Consider the following 13,943-nt stretch of genomic DNA (forward strand, 5'->3'; position numbering starts at 1 on the left):
AATTCCATGCTTATGTAGTGAGTCAATTATTTTAAGCTTATTTGTTATAAATTTCCACAACAGGGGTATAAATTTTGCCAAGATTGTATTTATGTTTAAATATATTCTTGTCCAGATTTACATCTTTTTTTCTTTTTGGTGTAGGTAACCTGCTGACTTCCAGTGTCTCTGCATTAGACTCTATTACTACAACAGCACTTGGATCTCTCTCATCGATTCCAGAAAATGTGTCTACACTTGTTTCTCAGATTTCTAATATGATATTGAAAGAACAGTCGTTAGCAGCAGAAAGTAAAACTGTACTTCAGGGATTAATTGTTAGTAAATCTTTTATTACATTTGATAAGTCTCTAAAAACAATGTTAACTGCTCTTCTTTCATCTTTTTTTTTTTTTAAATCATTTATTTATTTTAATTTGGCTGCACTGGGTCTTAGTTGCTGCATGTGGGATCTAGCTCCTTGTCCAGGGATCGAACCCAGGCCCCCTGCATTGGGAGCCCAGAGTCTTAGCCACTGGACCACCAGGGAAGTCCCTCTTCTTTCATCTTAAGCTTTACTAGACACAGTGGTAAACAGATTACTTTAATAGAGTAGGTTTATATTTTTAAAGACAGGTCTCTTCACTGTTTTTTTCCTCCCAGAAAGATTAATTTCCAGTAGCATATACATAACCTTCAAAACTTTTTTCACTTATATTCTGTAACATAGAGTGAGGAGTTCATATGCCTTTTAAAAGAGTTGTAGGTTTAGCTTCACATGAATTCAGGGGACCTATGACTTGTTAGCTGGCTCAGAAATTGGTCAGTTATCCTTTTCTTAAGGGTCCTGGAATAGTCATGCTAATGTTACACTGATCCAACCTGAAGGGTATATTAAGTAGTTAATTTTAAAACTACAGAAATACAGAAAAACGTGTAAGAAAAATGACTTATAGAATTTGGGGAACATATATAACAATTTATATATTGTCATAAAACAATTTGTGGGGTCCAGTATGTGTAATCAAGTCCTTCTGGCCTGTAACTGTGAGGCTTTTTCCCATAATTCTCTAGAAGCCAGTCATCTAATTATACAATGTTGTTTACCTTCTCCACACTTGATTTCTTTATACCCTTCATTTTGTAATTGTATCATTTGTCTAGGAAGTTCTTGGCCATATAACTTACTTTGGTTTTTCCCTCTGTATAGGCTCTCTGCCTCCCTTTTTGAGTTTAACAATATTTGTTGAACATTTTCCAAGTAAATACTGCTCATGTTGGCCAACATCTGCCTAAATTCAGTGCTTGCATGACATTATTAGGTACATTTCTTTAGTCACCCAAATTTGACAAAGTTAAAAGATGCTCACTGGCACTTAGTTTTGGGGATTTTTTTTTAATTGGAGTATAATTGCTTCACAATGTTCTGTTAGTTTCTGCTGTATGAAAATTGATTCACTCACTAAATAAATGGTAGTCTCTGTTTATTGATGTCTTCCTACCAAGTTATAAGCAAGCTTGAGTCTGAAGAGGTGATTGCTGTTCCCACAGAATGAGTTGAAATTAGTATGATAGCTCTTCTTTCCAAAGAAAACCAGTACTCTTTTAAGAATTTACTAATTATTTCGTTATAGTTCTTCATCCTTGCCCTAGTAATAGGAGCTTAGTTCAGAATTTTTTTCTTCGTTTTATAAAAATTTCCAATCTACAATACTTTCTAATTTTTGTATATACCTTGACAAGAACCAGAACCATGACAAGTTCTTATCCAATAGAATGTAAGTCACCAGTTCTTCAAACTTAAATGCCTCCAACCCAAAGCCTACTTTTCAAGGCTATGTGGTTTCAGCCCTTTTGACTTAGTAACCTAAAGTTGTTTGAAATTTATTTCTTTGAAATAAAATTGTAGGTGTTTTTTTCCTTTCTTTGGTTGCATTGCTGAAATTTTATCAAATGACTTTTCCCCTCTTCTGAATTCTTCTGACTTATGTTACAGTAGACTATTAAGAATTTATTGTACATAAAGTGACCATTTCTTAATTCCTATATGCAGGATTCAGTGATTTATGATGAATATAAACTCTAGTAGGCTCTGTAGGCTATAAAAAAGAGAACGTGTTTAAACTATTTAAAAAAAAGAGAATGGACACTTAGGATTTTAATATACAAGTGTTTAGTTAACAGGGTATTTAAGATATTATCATTTAACTATGCAGATTTATGGAAGTGAAAATATCCTTTTTAAAGAGTTGTGTGTGTATTTTTCAAACCAGAACGTACTTAAGACTGACCTCCTCAGTTCACTGGGAACAGTTTTATCCCCCACTGTGGCATCTATACTGGAAATCAATAGTCAACTGAAGAATATTTTCAAGACTTTATCGATTGTGGCTAATAAGGTAATAAATATTCTTATTATCTCAAATTGTTAAGAAAGAAACTCCACATGAATTCAAGGGACCCAGGACTTGTTAGTTGAGAAGTGTTTACATGCAGAATCTGTGGGTTTTGAGAAGGAATCTGGAGGAGGGAGGAAGAGAGGATGCTGTGGTCAGGATGCTGACCATTGATGTGGTCTGCAGAATCATGGCTAAGAAAAACGAGAGGAAATGATCTTCAAGTATCACAGCATACATAGCAGTCTATCATATGGTGTGTGTGTGTACATATGTGGTTATATATACATATGTATGCATACCTGCCTAAATACGGATAATAAAATACCTCTGCGTGCGTGTCTGACTCTTGGCGACCCTATGGACTGTAGCCCACCAGGCTCCTCTGTCAGTGGGATTCTCCAGGCAAGAATACTGGAGTGGGTTGCCATGCCCTCCTCCAGGGGATCTTCCTGACCCAGGGATTGAACTCACATCTTCTGCATTATCAGTTGGGTTCTTTATGACTAGGGCCACCTGGGAAGCCCCAAAATACCTCTGCTGCTGCTAAGTCACTTCAGTCGTGTCCGACTCTGTGCGACCCCATAGACGGCAGCCCACCAGCTCCGCCCTCCCTGGGATTCTCCAGGCAAGAACACTGGAGTGGGTTGCCATTTCCTTCTCCAATGCATGAAAGTGAAAAGTGAAAGGGAAGTTGCTTAGTCGTGTCCAACTCTTAGCGACCCCATGGACTGCAGCCAACCAGGCTCCTCTAGATGTGTTTAAAAATGGTAATAATCACCTCTCAGAGGTGGGAGTGGGACGGGGGCGCTAGGGGCTAGAGGGGAAAGGAAGGGACTTTTCTCTGCAATACTGTTTTCTACCTTTTCTAATTTATATGTATTCAAAAAAGTAAAAATAAAAAATAAACTTAGAACATTAAAAAAATATATTTTTTTGGCTGTGCTATGTCTTTGTTATTGCAAGAGCTTTTTTCTCTAGTTGCAGTGAGCAGGGCTGCTCTTTAGTTGTGGTGTGTGGACTTCGCATCGTGGCGCCTTCTCTTCCTTTGGAGCACAGGCTCTAGGGTGCATGGGCTTCAGTTGTTGCAGCATGTTGGCTCAGTAGTTGTGCTTCTGGGCTCTAGAGCACAGGCTCAATAGTGGCTTGTAGGCTTAGTTGGCTCTGCAGCTTGTGGAATCTTCTGGATCCGGGATCGAATCTGTGTCTTCCTTCATTGGCAGGTGGATTCTTTACCACTGAGCCACCAGGGAAGCCCCTGGGACTTTTTTTTTTTTTTTTAATTTAAGAAAAGAAAGAAAAAAATTATTTTTTTCTCTTCAAAGATAGAAGATCAGAAGAAGGAAATGGATGGCTTTCTTAGTACATTGTGTAACAATCTACATGAACTAAAAGAAAATACAGTTTCTTCCTTGGCTGAATCACAGAAGCTGTGTGAAAACTTAACTGAAGACATGAAGAAAACAAAGAAAATCCAATCACAGGTATATAGGTGATTTGAGTGTAAAAAGAAAGCTTTATGATCTTTAGATCCCTGTTACAGACTGAATGCTAGGTAACTAAATTAGACACCTGAAAGTACTGTCAGCACTTGTGTTTATAGCAGTAATTAATGTGAAATAAGAGTACTTCTCTTGATCAGTTAACATTTGATGATTTGCTACATTCAGAGCACAGTGAGACAAGACAGTCCTTTCTTCATATCAAGAAGAAAGCGGAAGCTGCAGAAATATTCCATTGGGAATACAATTAGAAGAAAATGATGAAAGCATTTAAAGTGAACTTGTATCTACATTATAACCCAGATGACTCTAGTGATTCCAGCAGCACAGTAGCTGTAGTAGTGGCAGAAGGAAACAGAGCTTAGCAGGAGAGGAGAGCCAGAGAAGTGACAGGGAAAGCTATAGGTTGCAATAGATTTATGAACTCAGCCAAGAATGGTGGTGGCAGAGCCTAGCTGCCTCAAAGAAGACACGTTTTAGACAATACTTATGTGTATGGGCAGAAAAACTTGAGAACTATATTTGTGACTAATTGTGTAACAGTTTATTTTAGTTTCTATTCTGTGGAAAGTGTAAAGCATTCCAGCAGAGGGTTTTAATGTAGATTTTATTTTTTTGCACCTATTCTGTTGTTTGCTAAATGTAATAGTCTGATCACGACACTGAATAAATGTGTCTTTTTAAAAACAGTCTACTCTGAAGCCATTTTGGTAAATACCCCAACGTTGTGAAGTCAGATTTCCTTCAGGGTGATGCTGGGTTCGGAATTTATTTACAGCCTGCTTGGGCGGAGAAGGCCTTGTCTTCAGAAAGCTTGTTGTAGTTGAACTAACAGTTACTGTGTTATGACCTGGCGTTCACAGCTAATAAGGTCACCCAAGCAAAGTCATGGAGTTTTTAGGTTACTAATATGATTGTTGGCACATCCTATGCAATATATCTAACTTGAATTATGGTGCCATATAAAGTTCTATATGGAATGAAGCTTGTGAATCATCCATTATCATGTGTAATCATTTAATAACCTCTTGAGAGAATTCTTTGGTGTATAGTGCTTAGGACGCCATGCTTTTACTGTTGTGGCCCGGGTTGTTCTATCCCTGGCCAGGGAACTAAGATCCCACAAGCTGCGCACTGTGACCAAAGAAACCAAACCAACCAAAACAGATACACCCCTCTTGGATGGAATGAAAAAAAAGAAACTTTAAAATAAGATTGTTTCCCTAACTGATAAGCATAAAACTTTTCACACAAAAGGTTAATATTGAAATTCGTACAAGTAATAGTTAACATTTATTGAGCAACTCACTATGTATTTATTCCTCCCACCAGCGTAGATACAGGTTCTATTACTAGCTCAGTTTTCTGATGAGGAAACTGAGTCCTTGGGAACATCTGACAATATTTAGATCCCCATATAGCTATGGTGGGGATTATACTGCCTGAAAGGAATCCTTTTTTTTTTTTTTTTTTTTTAGGAATCCATTTTTGAAGGAGCTTTTCTAAATCTTTCTAGAACATATTCTTGAAATTTGAAATTGCAGCAATTTCTTATACCTCTTCATAGAGTGTTTGCCTTTAACCTGTCTAGATCTTTTTAGGTATATATTCTGAGGAACACCTATGATGTGAAAAGTATTTTAGCATGAGTGACTTGACTTCCTTGGCTTAAAAGAAGCAGGTTTACTAACTGAGCTGTTTCTTAGATATTCTAGAACTTGAGGTTAGCACTGACAAACCTGTTTACGTGTAGATAAATCTAATACCTGCATTTCCCTCTACTTTGAGATTAGCAGAAATACTGACATTTTATTCAAAACCAATGTGTTAAATGTGTATTGTCAGCTGCTGTATTATTCAGAGATGTGTTTCAAGATGCCACATATGAGAAAATGATAAGCTCTTTTAACATTAAAATGATCCAACTAGGTTCTATAAAATGTTTCAGCTATATTGGTTGATAATATTTTTGGATTGCTTGACTCTAATTAGAGTTTCAGCATTACTTTCCCTTTTAGTAGTGTTATCAGTTAAGAAGCAACTATGTGTATCTGTCAGAATGGTTCTCTTTTTGGTTTATTTGGTTAGTTCTGAAGTACACTGAAAGCAACTTGTTACTTATAGTTAAAATAGCTTGCTAATTTAAAAGTTTGCTAATTATTTAGTTTTTTAAAAAGTGCCTGTAATACCATTATTCCTTTAACATCACTTCTACTACCTTCCTCTGTCAGAGAGGTGGAGTTAAAGATCTCTTATCAGGAATGTGAATCATTCTCACCTATGGGAAAATACTTTGTATCAGTATGGAGTAAAAGTTTAACCATTATAATTTCAATCTTTTCCCTCCCCACACCTTTCTTACAGGAACTTTACCAGTTAATCAATCTTTGGGAGGAGAGATACTGTGATTTGGAGGAAAAGTGTAAAAACATCCAGAAACCACTTAGCAGTGTTCAAGAAAATACAGAGCAGTAAGCTGTTTTTAAATTTCTTTAGCTTTTCTCTCCCTGAAATTATTTCTGAATAAAAAGTTTAAATAGTACAAATACTATCAACCCATTTTCTCATATATTTTATTATGTTCATTTTATCATCCTCATTTCCTCTCTCCCCCTTTCTCTGTAATATTATATACTATATTAAATAATTATATAATATTATATAGTACGTTGAAGTGATGTGAAGTGAAAGTTGCTCAGTTGTGTCTCTGTGACCCCACCAGGCTTCTATGTCCATAGAATTCTCCAGGCCAGAATACTGGAGTGAGTAGCTGTTCCCTTCTCCAGGGGAACTTCCCAACCCAGGGATCGAACCTAGGTCTCCCACGTTGCAGGTGGATTCTTTACCATCTGAGCAACCAGAGAAGCCCATATAGTTTATATGTTGTATTATATAATATTGCCTGTAGATGAACAATCTTTTGAATGACAGTGGATATAGATATAGATATATTATATAGCATATAATACTATATATATATAATTTTCTGAATAAGTTACAGTCTTTGTAATCTCCACTTTCCCCCAAATACTTCAGTGTATATCCTAAAAACATAAGATACTGTCTTATGTAATAATTATTTTATTAAAAAATTTTTTTAAATTTTATTGGAATATAGTTGATTTACAATGTTGTGTTAGTTTCAAGTATACAGCAAAGTGAATCAGTTAAACATATACATATATCCCATTTCTTTTTAGAGTCTTTTCCCATGTATAGTATTACAGAATATTAACTAGAATTCCCTGTGTATACAGTAGGTTCTTATTATCTATTGTAACAAGTATTTTAAATTAGAAAGTTAATATTGAGAACTACTGTTATCTAATATACATACCTGATTCAAATTTTGCCACTTCTCTCACTAATGTTTTTTATAAGAAAAAAATAAAAAAAGATTTTCCTCCTGGTCCAAGATTTAATTCAGAATCACACATTGCATTTGTCGTGTCTCTTTGAGTCTCCTTTAATCTAGAGCAGTCACTTAGTCTTTGTCTTTCATGGCCTTTTCTTTTTCCGTGAGCATAGAATATTTATTTAGTAGAGTGTCCCTTATTTGGGGTGGCCTTCATGGTTAGTTGGAGTTGTCAAGCATAACACGAAAGTAGTGTGTTCTTAGTGCATCTCAGATATCAAGAGGTTTAACTTTGATAATTTGGGTATAGTATTGTCCTCTAGATTTCTCCCCTGTAAAGTTCCTTTGCAATTAATAAAGAACTTAAGGAGAGATACTTTGAAACTATATAAGTATCCTGTTCTTCCTAGAATCCATTGATATGTATATCTGAAATAATTATGATAGTGGTTGTCAAATGATCTTTTTCTAATTCCATCATTCCTTCTACATGTGTTAGCTGGCATTCTGTTGAGAGGAAGAGCTTTCCCTTTCCCTTGCCATTTATTCTTATTCATTTATATTATCATGTACTCATGGATTCTTTTATCCTCTGGGTTATAATCCACTATTTTTTTATTTTGATGCTCAAATTATCTCAGGTTTTTGTTTTGTTATTGTTATCTTTTTTTTTTTTTTTTGGCTGTGCAGCATGGCATGTCAGATCTTAGTTCCCTGAAGAGGGATCAAACCTGTGTCCCCTGCAGTAGAAGCATGGAGCCCTAACTACTGGGCAGCCAGGGAGCTCCCTGTCCCAGTTTTGACTAGTGAGAGCCTCTTCAAGTTGTCTTCTGTGTCCTTTTGATATGATCTGTCTCTTTTGAGGAGTTGCCAAGAATCAGACACAACTGAGCAACTAACAGACAGACACATAGCGTGGTGTTCCAGTAATCTTGTACTTTCTCAGCTCCAGCTCTAAAATCACAGTAATAGCAACCAAGATCTGGGCACTAGACGTTCTTACTGCTACTGGGGTGTCATTTCTTCTAAGGCTTCTCAGGTGGACATAGCTGGAAATATATGTGTGAATGTGTACATATGTGTGCATATAAGTATCTTTTCAGTTCATATTTGTGCTACTTTTTCAGACTGTGAGAAACTTGGCTTTCATCCACAATGTATTTACATATTTGCTCAATTTTAGAATACACATTAAGTAATTTAACAATTTATAACTCATATTCATGATGAAATACCCTGCTCTAATTAGTAAATATATATTGAACTCCGGGAGTTGGTGATGGACAGGGAGGCCTGGCGTGCTGCGATTCATGGGGTCGCAAAGAGTCGGGCACGACTGAGCGACTGATCTGATCTGATCTGATCTTGGCAAACTCTGTCTCTGGGCTGGATGCCTGCTACTGCAGATAATTTTATTGACATATCCCTGTTTGTTTACTCCATCTGCCAGTTTGTTTATGTGTTGCCTTTGGCTGTATTTAGCTGCTTTTGTACTGCAAAGAGTATATCAAAGACTACTTGTAAGCCTAAAATATTTACTATCTGGATTTTAAAGAAAAGGTTTGCTGATTCCTGCATTAGTGTTTAATGTTACTTTATAGTTCATTGCTTGCCAGTCTCATATCCTTATCATATAGCTCAATCAGACTTATGTTTTCTTTTAGAAGTTTTATAGTTTTATGTAAGATTTAAATACATGAGTTTTTTTAAAAAAACTTGGCCTTACCACGTGGCTTGCAGTAATTTAGTTCCCTGACCGGGATCAAATCTGAGTCCTTGGCAGTGAAAGTACCAAGTCCTAACCATTGGACTGCCAGGGAATTCCTCATGATCTGGTTTTTAATTTTTTGTGTAAGGTGTGGGGTTTGTCAAGATTTTTGCCTGTAGATATTATAAACTCACAAGGATAAGAATATTCTGATATTTACCCCTATTTTTGCCCATTAAATTGTTCCTTCCTGAAGTTTCAAGCTTTCTTCTGTTTGGAGAACTTCCTTTAGTCTTTAGGGTAGGTCTCCTGCCCACAAATGCTGTTTTGCTTTGTCTAACAATATCTTGATTTTCCTTTAATTCCTGAACAGTATTTTCACTGGCTATAGAATTCAGGGTTGACAAGTCTTTTCTTTCAGCACCTGGAATATGTTGTTTCATTTCCTTTTGGTCTCCAAGAGATGAGAAATCCACAGTTATTCAAATCTTGTTCATGTATAGGCAGTTTCTCTGTACCTGCTGTCAAGATATTTTCTTTGTCCTTAGTTTTTAAGCGTTTGATTATCTTGTGTTTGCTTAGGTATTTCTTTGATTTAATCATCTTTGGGTTTGCTCAGCATCTTGAAGGTGGCGCTAGTGGTAAAGAACTGGTAAGAGATGTGGGTTTGATCCCTGGGTCAGGAACATTCCCTGGAAGAGGGCATGGCAATCCACTTTAGTATTCTTGCCTGGATAATCCCATTGACAAAGGAGCCTGGTGGGCTGTGGTCCGTGGGACTGCAAAAAGTCAGACACAACTGAAGCAACTTAGCAGCAGCTTCTTGAATCTATAGACTTATGTCTTTTACCAGACTTTGAAATTTTCATCCTTTTTTTTTTAAAACCAAGATTGATCGATTGATTTTTTTGGCCTTGGCACACAGCTTGTGGGATCTTAGTTCTCCAACCAGGGATTGAACCCCAGGCCATGGCAGCACCAAGTCTTAACCATTTGACTACCAGGGAACTCCCTCCATTATGTCTTTGAACATTTTTCCGCACTGTATTTTTTCTCTGATTCTAGAACTTTGATGACACAAATGTTCAGTTTTATTTTTTTTATTGTGGTCCCATAGTTCTCTGAGACTATAGATATATAGTCTATTTTCTCTTTGATAAGATTGAGTAAATTCTATAATCTGTCTTTATGCTCACTGACCCTTCTTTTTTCCTGTTTGATCTACTGTTGAACCCATTCAGTTAGATGTTTTATTTCAATTACTGCTTTTTTTCAGTTTTATAATTTCCTTTTACTTCTTTTTAAAAATCTCTTCTACTTCTTTGTTAAGATTCTCTTTGTCTGTTTTCTAGATGTATTTTAATTGCTCATTGAAAACGTTTTTATGATGGTTGATTAAAATTCTTATGAAATTGTTCTAACATTTGAATTATCTCAGTGTTGGTACGTATTGTCTTTACACATTCAAGGTGTGATTTTCCAGAGCGGTTTTCAGTTGTTTCCTGAACATTTTGTTTGTTATGTTAGGTGATTCAGAACCTATTATTAAAATCTTTTTTAAATGGGAAGGTCTTGGCCCCCTTTTGGGGCTGTGATTCCAATAACAATTTACTTTTCAGAGCCCCAGTAGTTTTATTATGGCATGCTTCATTCCCGTGCTGCCTATATGAGAAAAATCTGTATTCTGCTTTTGATGACTAGTGTTCTAAACATGTCATGTAGGACAATTGGTAGTGCCATTCAGGTCACCCATATCCTTACTGAGATTCTGTTTACTTGTTCTACTAATAAAGGGGTATTGAAATTGATTTTAATTGTAGATTTGTCTGTTTCTCTTCTCAGTTCTGTCAGGTTTTTGCCTCATATAAGTGATACTCTGTTGTAGATGCATACACAGTAGGGTTGATATATCTTGGAGAATTTACCTTTTTCATTATGTATTAATAGAGTCCCTTTTTATCTGTGATAGTTTTTGTTGTTCTGAAGTCTACTTTGTCTGAAATTAATTCAAAATCTTCTGGCTCAGATGGTAAAGAGTCTGCCTACAGTGCAGGAGACCTGGGTTCGATTCCTGGGTCAGGAAGATCCCCTGAGAAGGAAATGGCTACCTACTCCAGTATTCTTGCCTGGAAAATCCCATGGACGGAGGAGCCTGGCAGGCTACAGTCTGTGGGGTTGCAAAAAGTCACACAGGACTGAGCAACTTCACTTTCACTTTCTTTCAATACAAAAAATGTCAGTTTTCCATTGACTACTATTTGCATAATATAGCTTTCTCCATCTCTTTACTTTTGAAGTAAGTCTTTATATTTAAAGTGGATTTCTTATAAACAGCATATAATTGGGTCTTGCTTATTTTTTTTTAATCAAATCTAACGATGTATGGCTTTTACCTGGTGTGATTAGACCATTCTCATTTAAATATTGGTATGGTTGGATTAAAACCTACCATTTTGTCATTTTCTATTTGTTGCATCATTTATGCTTTGTTTTCATTTTTTCCTTTCCTAATTTAAGTCAAGCATCTTTATGTTTTCATTTTATCTCCCATTGACTTGTCATTTATGCTTTTAAAATTACTTTTTAAAACTGGTTTTCCTAAGATTAATAATATGTTTTAAAATGATTTTAATCCACCTCCAAATAGTTTGCTGTTTCGTGTATAATGAAAGGACCTTAACAGTATATCCCCAATCCCTCCTTCCTAGCGCATACGCTTTGTTTTCATGTATTTTACCCAGTACATTGTTCCTCTGCTTTATCTGTTTTCTTTCTTAATATGGCTTCTAGAAATTTTTAAATTGTGTATATGACTCATATGTCTGTTGAATGACACAGCTCTAGAATCCTGGATGTCACCTCTCCTACTACTAACTCCTGTCATCAGCTTTTCAGTTCTGTTGTTGGTCCTGTTCATTATTACATGTTCCATTCTGAACTCTTCTTTCTGGATTCCGAATCTAGGAAGCATTTCCCCACTTTTTATTTCTAGTGGGTTGTGATTCCTTGAGGGGATGGATTTGTGTCAATAACCTGTAAGCTTACCACTTAATTCTCTTTTCCTTTTTCAATTATTTCCACTTTGTCTGTAGCTGAACTTTGGTTTTGGGCACATTTGCTTCCCCACTTGATTTGCTCACATGGTGTACCATTTAGTGGTGAAAGTGAAGTCGCTCAGTCATGTCCGACCCTTAGCGACCCCATGGATTGCAGCCTACCAGGCTCCTCCATCCATGGGATTTTCCAGGCAAGAGTACTGGAGTGGGTGCCAAAGGGTAACCTTCATTCCCCAAAGTTTAACTCTGCTCCTATGAGATGACTTTGAATGCTATTGATATTATAGGGAACTTTAAGGAGAGAAGGAAGCCATTGATGAATTTTAAATATATATTTTGGTATTAGTTTCGTATCAGCATTATGTTACATTGCACTATATGTTCTATATGTATAATTTGTCACACCTCAATATACTTGTCTTTTAATTATTAGAAAGTTTTATAATTGGCTTTTTTCTATAGTATTTATAATTTTTTATTTATTTTGTGTCATAGACAAGGCAAAACTGCTTAAGAACAGAATGACTTAACTGATTGTGGACAGTTTAGGAGCTGTAAACTAGAGGCTACAGGCAATAGGAGATGTTCTTAAGTAACGTAATTCAGTGGTTGTTTAGTTGCTAAAGTTGTATCCAGCCTTTTTGCAACCCCTGGGACTATAGCCCGCCAGGCTTCTCTGTCTATGGGATTTTCCAGGTAAGAATACTGGAGTCGGTTGCCATTTCCTTCTCTAGGGGATCCTTCCAACCCAGGGACTGAACCCTCGTCTCCTGCATTGCAGGTAGCTTCTTTACCACTGAGCAACCTGGAAGGAGTAAAACACTTCGGCAGAGTTCATTTTAATAACCATATAGTTAGTATTATAAGAGGTATGAAGTAAAGTGTCACATCTGGAAAAGGGCTGAAAAAGGTTTTACAAGAAAAGAGGTATTTTCAAAAGTCATTTAGTCACAGATGTGGTATCAGTCTGCTGTGAAAAGACAAGAACTTGAACTCTAGAATAAGACTACTGAGGTTTGAATATTCCATTTTTGAGCTGTGTGATCTTGCGCAAGTTATGTATCCTTTGAGTCTTAGTTTTTCATTTTAACAGTGTTATTCTTTTTTCCTATAGGAAATCTAAAGATATAATTAGCAAAACAACTTCTCACAGTGAAAAATTTTGTGCTGATTTTGATGATTTGTCAGAGGAACTCAGACATTTTAACCAAGAAGGTACAAAATTGGTTGAAGAGTCTAAGAAACACTGTGATAAACTCAGTAGCAACCTTGAAATAATTTCTAAAGAGACCGAACAGAGATGCAAGGCTCTGAACACAAGCACACTTTGTTTTTCTGAACAGTGGGCATCTTGGTTAAGTAAAAGGCAAGAGGAACTTCAGAATTTATTGAAGGTAATTACTTTGTAACTGGAACCTCCCTTGGGGATAACAGTGATAATCAGAAAATTTTATATTCTTGGCTAAGAATTGGCTTCAAAACACATGCTAAAGTATAATGAATAACTTAAAATTGTAGGGATAACAGTTGGTATGCTTATACACGATCTTGTTTCACATATATACGTTTTCTAGATCTCCAGATGATTTAACATTTGTCTGATCTGTCCTATATCTATCTTTGGTTTTTGATTTGTTAGTTAGTTTGGTTTAGAGCTTGCTGTCTTTTGGTATGTAATACTTTTCACTTATCCTTCTATTGCTTTAAGTATTTAGGACATTGTTCTGGTTACTCAGAAGATATCTGATAGGTTTGTGGGTTTGCTTGAACTTAACATTTGCATGAACCCTTTGTGCCTTGGTTTTCCTTCTGTGCAAGGAAAGGATTTTACTACTATTCTTAGAAATTAGGTAAAAGAACTTACGTGTTTTAAGCTATATAACCTATTTTCACAAAAAGGAACCATGACTAGTAGAAAAATAGATAATTTCAGGTTTGGAGCAGGAA

At 36.1% G+C, this 13,943-nt stretch overlaps 1 protein-coding gene across 1 annotated transcript in view; it reads left to right on the forward strand.

Moving 5' to 3' along the window:
• The window catches only part of KIF11 (kinesin family member 11), a 46,207-nt gene that overhangs the window by 24,679 nt on the left and 7,585 nt on the right, over positions 1 to 13,943 (forward strand). The window contains exons 14-18 of the mRNA XM_061402812.1: positions 145 to 317; positions 2,253 to 2,378; positions 3,701 to 3,859; positions 6,242 to 6,348; positions 13,111 to 13,390. Of these exons, the coding sequence (XP_061258796.1) occupies positions 145 to 317; positions 2,253 to 2,378; positions 3,701 to 3,859; positions 6,242 to 6,348; positions 13,111 to 13,390 (845 nt within the window). The remainder of the gene's footprint in view (positions 1 to 144; positions 318 to 2,252; positions 2,379 to 3,700; positions 3,860 to 6,241; positions 6,349 to 13,110; positions 13,391 to 13,943) is intronic.

Source organism: Bos javanicus, chromosome 26 (genome assembly GCF_032452875.1).
Source record: "Bos javanicus breed banteng chromosome 26, ARS-OSU_banteng_1.0, whole genome shotgun sequence".
Classification (NCBI taxonomy): Eukaryota; Metazoa; Chordata; class Mammalia; order Artiodactyla; family Bovidae; genus Bos; species Bos javanicus.